This window comes from Microtus oregoni, unplaced genomic scaffold (assembly GCF_018167655.1).
Source record: "Microtus oregoni isolate MIOR12 unplaced genomic scaffold, Mior012 000012F_ref0000307, whole genome shotgun sequence".
NCBI lineage: Eukaryota > Metazoa > Chordata > Mammalia > Rodentia > Cricetidae > Microtus > Microtus oregoni.
The window spans coordinates 45,582,159-45,594,509 of record NW_024543071.1 but is presented as its reverse complement, the minus strand read 5'-3'; the positions used below and the strand labels follow the sequence as shown (position 1 = coordinate 45,594,509).

The window sequence follows — 12,351 nt, the reverse complement described above, 5'->3', positions numbered from 1 at the left end:
TGTATATGCTTCTACATTTCTCAAACATTCACATGCTATCCAGTTTGCTGACATTATAACAATGCCTACGATTGAATATGAAATTTGCTTTGCTTTTTGTGTTTGTGACACTCTCAGAAAAATGTTTCTAGAGAAAAAGTCAGTTGCCTATACGGATATTAGACCCTATTATTTTGTTATTCTCCATGACATTAAAATAAATTTAAGAAACGTTTTTCCTGCTTTTACCAAGAGATAAAGTGTTGCTACTGGCATCTACTAAAAACCTGTGGATTCTGTTATTTAGTCAGCTGTGTACATGATTATCTTCAAAAACAAAGAATGAATTATCTTGGCCAGAATATTATAGAGTCCAATTTGAGTATCAGAGCAGAAGCTCTAATGTTACCAAGAAATATAAATAAAAGGCATGTGTTAATACTACCATGAATGAGGAAAAATATACTACACAGAAACTACAGACAATAAAAGGTTGCTCCTGAGAGCAAACCTACTCCTTCTGTCCCAAGAAGGCACAGCTAGAGCGTGTATCTAACAGAAAACAGAGTTCTACAGGACAAGAAACATGCCAATGTCTTGATCACGGATTTCTCAGCCCTGTGAGAAATAAATTCCCGATGTTTATATGCCTGTGACTCCTTATTTTACAGGTAGTCTGGACACACTGTGTAAAGGTCTTCCCATTCCTGACTTGCTATTGTCGCTAATCTTTTCATCTAAGGTATCAGAAGAGATGTTCTACTTACAGGGTTCTCAGATGCTCCAGGTTCTGGAGAACTCCCTGAGGAAGCACCTGCCTGAGACCTTAAAGGTAAGAGTAGAATGTTTTTATAGAAACTGAGGATCACACCGTGGTAAGGCAGAGGAGGGAAAGAGTCAAGACTCACTGAGCACTGGCACCATGATATTCCTCTCTCCTATGTTTATGCCACCAGAGCAGAAAGAAGTCTCAATAATGTCACCTGCATAACATTAAAAAAGCAAAGTGCAGCTCCCCATTGCCTAAAACAAATGTCACTGTTTACTCCCAAAGGATAATCACAATTTGTGTGAGACCCAGTCACAAAATAAAAACTTGAAAGTTGAAGATATACGTCAATAATGGTGTTTGCCTAACCTGTGCAAGGTCCTTGGTTTAATTGCCAGTAGAGAAAAAATAATTTTCCTGATTCTTAAATGACAAATACTATTTAGTTGAAATCATATTAGATAATAAGTAATAAGCATTCTGATCTCATTGAAATTTTGCTTTAGTTGTGAGCCCAACATGGAAGATTTTTTTAAAGTATAAAATAAATTAAAATGTTTATCATCAGATGCCTTCTATAGCATATATTATTTCAATGAAATAATATTTAATGTACAAGAATTTCCAGTTCTTTTTTATGTTTGACATAACTAACTATAGAAATTTTCATTGAACTAGGATTTTGGCCTAAATATGTTCGCAGAAGAGATGATGTAAATTGTCTATCATAAAATATTCTATTTTCATATGTTGACCTGGGACTCCTTGTTTATTCCAGGCAGTCCTTGAATTTTCAACCTGAGTGCCTCAGCCTTCCTATTATCTGACATAACAGACATGTATCACTAACCCTGGCTAAATCTTAACTTAGATGAGAAACCATGATCCACACATATCAACAGCCAGATGATGCATGTCTAAAAATAATATAGTATCAATATTGAAGCAGCAATCACAAAAATGCTTCACAGCATAGTAAGAAAAAGACTTGCAATGAATGGAAGCCATTTCTGAAAGGTCTAAGCTTCATGAACTTTGTCTGCACATGAAAAGAAATAAATCTGATATCCATGAAAAATTTTATTAGATTCTACAGCAAGACAGTTAGTGAGTTTATTAGTAAATCTCATCATTTTTTGTATTTTATCTCAATATATAAAAGATACTGTTGTTAGAATAAGCAACTAGACACTGGGAACCATTTGAAAAAATAATATATTATATCTCTCCAACAAAAATTTCATAATTTCATAGGAATGATCATTGTTCTAGTCAAATATGCTATACCTTCCTATCACTTTGTAATATGATGACATTTCTGCTGGCTTGAAATATTTAGGTTTATGGGACTGTCTTCCACATGAATCAGGGAAACCCATTCAAGCTGAAGGCTCTGGTGGACAAGTGGCCTGATTTTAATACTGTTGTTATTCGACCTCGGGAGGAGGTAAGTTGCAATATAGAATAAATATGCCTGTATCTCCACATGTGTTGCATTCCTAGCATGTATCTGGCTGGATGGTTGATGCCACTGCCTAATCCCGTGATGAAAAATAGACATGAATTGTACTAATGTCAACCAATACCCTGCCTGAAGGATAATTCACAAAAGTTCACAAAAATTACAGAATGTTGTAAAACATCCAAGAAAGGAAATACACAAAGGTATAGTAATAAGCCATGGAGAATGGTAACTAAAGGTACAGATGGTACACTTTCATTTTTATCCACGCTTTTGTTTTACTTGGCAGCATAGTTCCTCCATCAGCAGTGGCTGATTAGAACTGTGAGCACACTTTATCACTTCATTATTTCTTATGTCTTTTTTGTAGGATTTAGAGGCAACTTATTGGAAGTATTATCAACATAAGATCATGTTGATACACAAAAAATGGCTTGATCTTTTATTATAAACATCAAAACAACATTTCCCGAGGGCTGGAGAGATCACTCAGTGGTTAAGAGCACTTGCTGTTCTTGCAGACGACTAGGGTTTGGATCCAGGCACCCATATGGTGGCTTCCAACTGTGAGGAATTCCAGTTATATGAAATATGACACCCTCTTCTGATCTCAACAGGCATCACTTACATGTGATATAAATACATACATGTAAGCAAAATATTCATAGCCATACAATAAAAGAAGGAAATCTGTAGAGAAAAGGGCATCACCAGAGTAGGTTTGTATATTGTAACAAGTTAGTTCTTAGTTCCATTGTCAACTATTATCCTAGGGTAAAACAGATTTCTTGTCTTTAAAAATAACTGGACTTAAAATAATCCAGCTCATTCTCGCTCCATCATGAATTTTCATTGTAATATCAGCTTCCCTTTGAGATGCTGCTCTGCTTTCTATACCTGTTATCTACAGCAGAGTCAATAAAATAAGGTTTAAAAAGGTTGGTTAGGGGGGTTGACGTTACAGGAAGAGAATCAGAGTTTATTCTCAATGCCAAGTGAACAAAAATGCCAACATGAATGTTGAAGATGACTTAAATATTTAATAAGACAGAACAAGAAAATCAATATTTTTATCTGCAGTATCATTATATAGTATATAACATTTTAGTTAATATTTCACCAAAATTAGAGGAGAAAAGCATTTAGATTATATATTAATAGAAGTAATATTTCTGTGATATGTTCTTTGATATTTAAGTAGTCTCATTTTGGGTTTGCAAACTTGTTCCATGTATATATATATATGTACACATATATGTATATGTATATATATATGCCCATTTCTTTGCTTTATGAGGTTGTCATTTACTTAAAATAATAAGCTATTTTTAAAGGAGTACTTAGCTTACTAGCTTTAGCATTGGCTCCCTATTTATAGGTGCATATTCTGATTCTGTTTTCAGTATTGACTTTAATACCAGAGTATTCATAGCCCAGAGCAAGGAGTATTCTTTTAGCAAAATGTTTTTCTTTTAATTTGCTACTTTGATTCTTCTAAATGAATTTTATACCACTCTACTTTCCCTTGAGTTTGGGTAATGTTTTTCAGGGTGATTTTATTTTGAATTGAGTCAAAACTGTTTATCTTGTTTTTGCACTGTAAATAATTAACATAAATCCAAAGGAGCCCTTACTTTAAGAATTTTTTATCTCACAATGTAGCTGAATACTGAATACCAATATAACCGAACACCAACCCATCCATAAACATTTTGGTTTATTCTTTTTTTGAAAACAGGACATGGAAGATGACCTTGACCACTACAGTAACACTTACCTAATCTACTCTAAGGATCCCGAGAATTGTCAGAAGTTCCTCAGCTCATCAGAAGTCATTAACTGGAAACAACATCTACAGATTCAAAGTAAGAGAGCCAGGGTATATGTAGCTGTTGTTATCTCCTGTGTACACATGGTGAAAGTCACTGTTCCTTTTGAACAACACCTTACATTCCACACACATTTTTGCAAGCTATAGACAATTAGCATGCTGTTATCTGTTTACAGGCTTAGCATCTACCACCTGCAAGGGGAACTCTCAAGAGCTGTGGGTGTAAAGTGTACAAAGGAAATTTTAATGTAGTTTCTTACTGCCTTAGGACTTAAGATTTCTTCTTTAGCATGCCCATATTTTACTAAAGAACATAAACATGGGGGCAATGTAACCTCCCATTCCATCTCTGTTTTATTATATTGTCACATTTTCAAAGGAATATTTTAGTACATAAGACTATGCCTTCTAGAGAAGTATGATCTAAGATTGAAACCTGGCTGAACCAGTTGTTAGCTGTGTGGGAAAGACTAAGTAATTTCTCTTTTGAAGACCAAAGTTTTTGTGAGAAAAAAATTATTATAATACTATTCCAAACAAAGACTCCTTTAGGACTAAATGAGACATTTAATAGAAACTTCTTAGGAATATCCTATCTAGTTATATAGAATTTAAAATTTTCAATATCAATTCAAAACAATTATTTTAGCTTACAATTTCATGGGTAGGAAATTTGGATCGATCTCCATTAGGCAGCTCTGCTAGTCTCACCTGGATTCATACATATGAGCTCAGTTCTCGGGAGGGTAATGATGAGTTCATTGAAATAGTTCACCGTGATCCCAAGTCTGGTATTTCATAATAACACTGTGCCAACTCTTAACCTCAGGAAAGGAAGTGGATTGACTGACATGCAAATGTCACAGGATCAGGAACAGAAAGTGAAAGTCAACCTCAGTGCACTCTTTGAACCATGTTTACTAAATCACATTCTTCCCATGAACAGAAGCAAGTTTTATGACTAAACCAAAGTAATTCATGGTTAAGGGAACCATATTAGTGCAATAGAAAGGAACTGAGAATCTTATAGTAACAACTCAATAGATTGAGTCCATAGAAATATCCTGTAAATTTAAGCTACCATGCTTCTAACTCATCTTGTTTGATAGCTATATCTGTAGACTTTTTAAATTTTACATGCCAACCACAGTTTCCCCTCTTTCTTCTCTTCTCATTCTCTCCACCATTTTCCATCTACACACACCCCCAATCCACTACTCCTCAGCCTCCATTCAAAAGGGCCAATCTTCCCATGGGAGTCAACAAAGCATGGCATAAGAAGTTGAGGCAGTATCAAGCTTGTCCCCACTGCATCACAGCTGGGCAAGGCATCCCACCATAGAGAGTAGGTTCCAAAGAGCCAGATCATGCAACAGGGCCAAGTCCTGGTCCCACTGCTAGAGGACCAACGCACAGAAGCTACACAACTCTCACCCAGATGCAGAAGGCCAGGGTTAGTTCAGGGCAGACTGTCTAACTGCCTGTTCATAGTCCTGAGCTCCCACAAGCTCAGGTCAGTTGTCTCTGTGGGTTTCTCATCATGGTCTTGAAGCTCCTTGCTCATATAATCCCTCCTCCTTCTTCTGTTGGACTATTGGAGTTTGGCACAGTGCTTGGTTGTGGATCTCTACATCTGTTTCCATCAGTTACTTGATGAAATCTCTATGATGACTATTAGGGAGGTCACCAGTCTGATTACAAGAGAAGACTAGTTCAGGCATCATTTTCACTATTGCTAGGAGTCTTAGCTGGGGTCTTTTTTGTGGGTGTCTGGGAGTTTCCCTGACACCCTGTTTCTCTCTAATTTCATAACTCCTGAATATAAACTGTAGTCTCAAGTAGTTAGGGTTTGTGATACCATCTAAAATTTTTAAAAGTTTTAAAAACAGAGGGACATAAACTTTATCATATGAAGCTAGTCATGATTTAACACAAGACTTGATGATTCTATGCTCATATTCTCTTTGATTCCACTGAATAGCCTTTTCCAAATGATAAGATGAATAATGGTATATCATTCGCTGCCTTGTTTCTCCATCAAGGTTCACAGTCAAGCCTGGACAAAGTGATAGAAAATCTTGGAGCCATTAATTTGGGCAAGGTCAAGCATACACAGTGCTTTCTCTATATGAAAAGTGAAACAGCAAAGAAAGTGGATCCTTCCTTGGTGGACGTGAATAACTTAGTACGCAGCAGTGACAATCGCAAGCCCATGTAAGTGTTTCAAAGCTGTTCTGTACCAGTCACTGTCTTACTAATGACATGCCTCCTGTGTTAGATTTCTGAAGTGATCATTAGAAGGCCACCTTAAAGGATAGGGATAAATCAAAGCACATGTGATCTATCATTGTTTTGGAGTCTAGAAGGTAGAAATCAAGATCTGAGCAAGGCTGTGCTGCATTGGAATCCACAGGACAGAATTCCTTATGATCTTTTCCCACACACATTGTCATTCCAGGAGTACCTGGGCTTTGGGCTGCAATGTTCCACTCACTAAACTTACTTTCACACAATCTACTTTATCCTCTGTGTCTTTTCCTTTTTTGTTTGTTGTGAGGACACTTATCAGTAGATATGGGACCCACGAATAACTGAGATGAGCTTATGCTGAAGTCTTAGACTTGATGTTCAAAAATCCTTTTAATAAAATATTTATTTATTTATATATTTTTGTTTATATTTTTATTTTTCCTTTCAAAAATTTCCTCTTCCTCCCATGCTCCCATTCCCCTCCTACTCCCCCACTCACCCTCCACCTCCAGTTTTAAGAGAGGGCAGGAGCTAAATGCAAAAGGTAATGATGCTATGCCATAGCTTTAATGCAATTCTACTTGACCTTCATAAACTCAGGTCTCCAAGATTAGCTCCCCTCTGTCTCAAACTTCTCTCCTATGCAGATCAGTCTTTACACTAATGACTTACTTTGTTATCCAGATCAGCTCACAAGTTACTTCATTAGAGTCCTGGGTAAAGCACTTCAATAAAAATCACCAATGCGCAAGATTCACATTTATTTTACTCATAGCACTCATGAGTATTTGAAACTAGTTAATTTATTCTACAGATTTGATAGTTGATTCATCCTCTACCAATAATGAAAACCTGCAAGAGTTAGGATCATCAGGAGCTGGCACACGGTGGATTTCAAACCAATATGTGTTCAGTGAATTCTCTTCATGCAACAACTGAATCCTAATAAAAATATTTTGAACACATTTTACGTTGTCCCCATTTATGTTTAACATAATGCTGGGGACAACCAGAATCCAGCAGTGATTATGTGACTTGAGAATGCTCAATTCCTCAGCCTTTTGTGTAATTTTCCTTCTGGAAGAGCTCTGTTCTCTCGTATAATACCTGGCAACCTGGAGAATGCTCCCATCTAGAAGCTACTGGAAACTTGTGTCCTAATGTGAGCTTTAAGTTAGCCCAATCTCTTGACAGCAGAATCTAGTGATGCAATAGTTTGTTTAGCACATGGATGACTGAACTAGCATTGAAAAAGACTGTCTAGGTCCACCTCAAGAGCACATTTCAAAATGACTTCTGAAGCCTCCCTGTAGCATAACATGCGTCTTCAGGCATCAGACTCCATAATGCGGGCTTTCTTCATTCCACATTGCTGGCAGTTTTTTTTTAATTGATTGCTATTGAGCTCTACATTTTTCTCTGCTCCCCTTCTTACCTCTCCCCTCCTTTTTAACCCTTTCCTAAAGTCCCCATGCTCCCAATTTACTCAGGAAATTTTGTCTTTTTCTACTTCCCATGTAGATTAGATTTATGTGTATCTCTCTTAGTATCCTCATTGTTGTCTAGGTTCTCTGGGATTGTGATTTGTGGGCTGGTTTTCTTTGCTTTATGTTTAAAAACCACTTAGGTGTGTGTACATGTGATCATTGTTTTTCTGGGTATCAGTTACCTCAATCAAAATGATGTTTTTTAGCTCCATCCATTTGCCTCCAAAATTCAAGCTGTCGTTTTCTTTTTCTGCTGTGCAGTATTTCATTGTATAAATGTACCACATTTCCTTATCAATTCTTCGATCGAGGGGCATTTAGGTTGTTTCCACGTTCTGGCTATGACAAACAATGCTGCTATGAACATAGTTGAGCACATGTCCTTGTGGCACAATTGAGCATCCTTTGGACATATACCCAAAAGTGGTATTACTGGGTCTTGAGGAGTGTTGTTTCCTAATTTTCAGGAAAAAAAAAAAGGCCACACTGACATCAAAGCTTCTGTACCAGCTTGCTTTCCCACCAGCAATACAGGAGTGTTCCCTTTTCCCTAGAACCTCTCCAGTATAAGTTGTCATCAGTGTTTTCAATCTTGGCCATTCTTACAGGTGTAAGATGGAATCTCAGAGTTGTTTTAACTTGCATTTCTCTGATGACTAAGGATGTTGAACATTTCCTTAAGTGTCTTTCAGCCATTTTAGATTCCTCTGTTGAGTGTTCTCTGTTTAGGTCTATCCTTCATTTTTTTTTATTGGATTCTTTGTTCTTTTGATGACCAATTTCTTGAGTTCTTTGTATATTTTGGAGATCAGACCTTTTTCTGAAAAGGGGTTGGTGAAGAACTTTTTTCATTCTGTAGACTGGTCTTTTGTCTTGTTGACCATGCCCATTGCTTTACAGAAGCTTTTCAGTTTTAGGAGGTCTCATTTATTAATTGTTTTTCTCAGTGTCTGTGCTACTGGAGTTATATTTAGGAAGTAGTCACCTGTGCCAACGTGTTCAAATGTACTTCCTACTTTCCCTTCTATGAGGTTCAGTGTGTCTGGTTTTATGTTGAGGTCTTTGGTCCATTTGGACTTGAATTTTTTGCATAGTGATAGATATGGATCTATTTTCATTCTTCTACATGTTGATATCCAGTTATGCCAGCACCATTTGTCAAATATGTTTTCTCTTGTCAATTTGATATTTTTTGCCTCTTTGTCAAAAATCAGGTGTTCAAAGGTGTGTGAGTTAATAACTTGGTCTTCGATTCAGTTCCATTGGTCCTCCTGTCCGTTTTTTTTTTTCCAGTACCAGGCTGTTTTCAGTACTGTAGCTTTGTAGTAGAGTTTGAAGTTAGGGATTGTGATGTCTCCAGAAGTTTTTATTGTACAAGATTGTTTTGGCTATCCTGGGTTTTTGTATTTTCCTCATGAAGTTGAGTACCTTTCGTTTGAGGTCTGTGAAGAATTTTGCTGGGATTTTGATGGGCATTGCATCAAATCTGTAGAATGTTTTTGATAAGATTGCCATTTTTACTATGTTAATACTACCTACCCAAGAGCATGAGAGATCTTTCCATTTTCTGGTGTCTTCTTCAATTTATTTCTTCAAAGATTTAAAGTTCTTGTCATACAAATCCACTTGCTTTGTCAGTGGTACTCAGAGATATTTTATGCTATTTGTGGGTATAGTGATGGTTGATGGTCTCTGATTTCTTTCTCCGCCCTTTTATCATCTGTGTGCAGGAGGGTTACTTGTTTTTTTTTGAGTTAATCTTATATCCTGCTACATTACTAAAAGTATTTACGAGTTGTAGAAGTTCCTTGGTGGAATTTTTTTAGTCGCTTATGGAAACTCTCCTATCATCACATTGCTGCCAATCTTTGCACTTGACTTTATCTTTTGCTCACCACAATGCCTAAGGACTGCAAGACACCAAATTCTATGATACTGAAATTTGGCTTCTGCTTGCTACATGTGTTTTGGGAAGTTTGCTTGTTCACAAAACTGTTTCCTTTTACATAAAACAAGACTGATCATATTGAAGCTCCCTAACTAAAAGATCATATTTGAACTCTCTCGCTGAGTCATGGGCAAACAAAAACTGCAAATGTTGCCTGGAGCATTTTTACTAGCTCTTAGGCACTGAATCTGAGCCCCCATCACACTAACGTGCTAGTCTATAGTGCAAGTTGCTTATTAGCCCTTCTTAGTAGATGGGGAAACACAAAAAGTGAAGAACAATTAATCAACAGTTAATGCACACAGTGCTGGTAGGAACTCAGACAGTCTGGCTACAGAGCACACAGTCTTAGTGATTCTACTGTCTGGCTCTTGGGGAAATTTATGGGAAAATAAATAAAATTATTCATAACCTATGTGACTAAGGGCTGCTCTTTCCTCTTGTTCCAAATAGTAATCAAGAGTTGTTCAAACTCACCTCCTTGGATGTTACACATGCTGCGTTGGTGAATAGCATCTGGCATTATGGTGGCAATGAGAAAAGTCAGAAGTTCATTGAGCGTTGTATCCACAACTTCCCCAGCTCCTGTATTATGGGGCCTGAGGGGATTCCCGTGTCCTGGGGCCTGATGGACCACACTGGAGAAATGAGAATGGCAGGCACCTTGCCTCAGTACCGGAACCAGGGTCTCGTTTACCATGTTGTCTTCGACCAGATTCAGACTCTAAATGATCTTGGCTTCCCTATATATGCACATGCAGATAAAGCTAATTTCACCATGCAGAGAGTGGTTGCCAGGCTGGCTTTAGTCCCCATGCCCTGTACTTGGAACCAGTGGAATTATGAGCCTCTATGAATATGCAAAGAGTGTTGAGGGTACAGTCCTTCTAGATGGAGAAACAGCTGAGTGTATAGAGAGAAGTAATAAATTGTCATTAGGTAGATGTGCGTTTCTAGAAAGCAGGGGTATATCATGAACCACACACACTGTTTCTCTGCCCTCACATTGCTCATGCACTTAATTCCATTTCCTTGTCATGCAGAAGGTCACTGTCTCCTGCTCCAACTCTGTCACAAGCATCACATTCTCAAGATGCCTCTAACACAGTGGTTCTCAAACTTCCTAATTCTGATACCCTTTAATACAGTTCCTCATGTTGTGGTGAACCCTAACCATAAAATTATTTTTATTGCTACTTTATAACTGTAATTTTGCTACTGTTATGAATTATGAAATATACATCTGAGTTTTCTGATGGTCTTAGGCAACCTTGTGAAAGGGTCGTTCAACCCCCAAAGGTTTTGTCATCTGAAGATTGAGAACACTGCTCTAATGCATTTAACTAAATCATTTTCTTTTCTACTTTGCTTTTATAGCTTCTGATCCATGCCCATTACAAGTAGGATTGTTTTGTGACCTGCCACACCACACATTCATACCGCCTCTGGCTTTCTGTTGATTTTCTTTTATTGACTGGAAGAGTAGCTTGTCATCTATAAATACCTATTCAAAATCATTCTCTCCCAGGTCACTTCCTAGCTGTTATATTGTTAGGATGTTAAAACTACTACGCATGCATGCACAGATGCACAACGTGTGTGGTGAAATTGTAGAATTATTAAGAAATAAACTAGGGATCAGCAGGTACAGATGCCTACAGCCATGCCTTTTGACCTGAGTTCAATATCTAGGACTCACATTGTGGAAGAAGAAAACCAATTGCATCAAGTTGTCCTCTGGCCTCCACGGGTGTGCCATGACATGTATACTCACAAATAAATAAATAAATGTAATTTTAAAAAAGGATTAGTTTTTGTAATTTACAATAACTTTTCACCATTAGTTCCCACACCAGGAAAGAGAAGTTAGCATTGTTCTAAAGGTTGTTACTTCACTCTAATGTTCATATTTAATAAAACTATTCCTTATTTATAGAAGCATAAATGTTAGAAGGCAGAGCACTGTAGGGAGGGGAGAAAACAATAGTACTCAAACCAGAAAAATGGATGTCTTTATGTAGGAGAGAGAAAAAAAGGGGATGGTGAAGAAGGAGAAGAAAAACAAAACTGGGGGCTAAAGGAAGTTAAGGGCAGAGAGAGAGAGAGAGAGAGAGAGAGAGAGAGAGAGAGAGATCTTGGGTGTAGAAAAACCAGTTCTTCAGTAAAGAGGAAAATGCTGTGTCTGAACTTTTATGAGCTGAATTTAAATAAATTTCCCGGAGTATGTTCAAATAGTCAGGACTTTAGACAACCATCTAAAGCTCCAAAAGCAAACAGCCCCTGAGTTCTTCCCTCCAGTTCTCAAATCCTTCTGCTGCCAGTCCTGTGGCTCCAAACAGTTGTTTAATTTGCTTTTCCCCCTCAAGTTTTCTGGAAATGACAGAATATTTATATTCTTTTTCAATCTAAAGTCAAGTTGCACAGGGGTTTATTTTATTTATTTTTTAGCAATTTTCAGGTATTCTTTATTATTTACTGTTCTTTTTTCAGGGGTTCATTTTAAAACAAGGCTTTAATATGCCTTTCTTATTCCATTTGAAGTCAGCTATGTCTTTAGGGACCTATAAATTATATAATGTATATATTTAAATGTGTGTATGTGTATTTACATCTATTTACAATCTT

At 37.1% G+C, this 12,351-nt stretch overlaps 1 protein-coding gene across 1 annotated transcript; it reads left to right on the top strand.

Annotated features, from left to right (window-relative positions):
• Window positions 1-652: 652 nt before the first annotated feature.
• Window positions 653-10,582, top strand: LOC121454631 (glycine N-acyltransferase-like protein Keg1). The gene is made up of 5 exons (XM_041662047.1): window positions 653-811; window positions 2,088-2,195; window positions 3,949-4,075; window positions 6,084-6,255; window positions 10,180-10,582. Exons 1-5 carry the CDS (start codon window positions 734-736, stop codon window positions 10,580-10,582), a joined length of 888 nt encoding a protein of 295 aa, XP_041517981.1. The 5' UTR covers window positions 653-733.
• The last annotated feature ends 1,769 nt before the right edge of the window (window positions 10,583-12,351 follow it).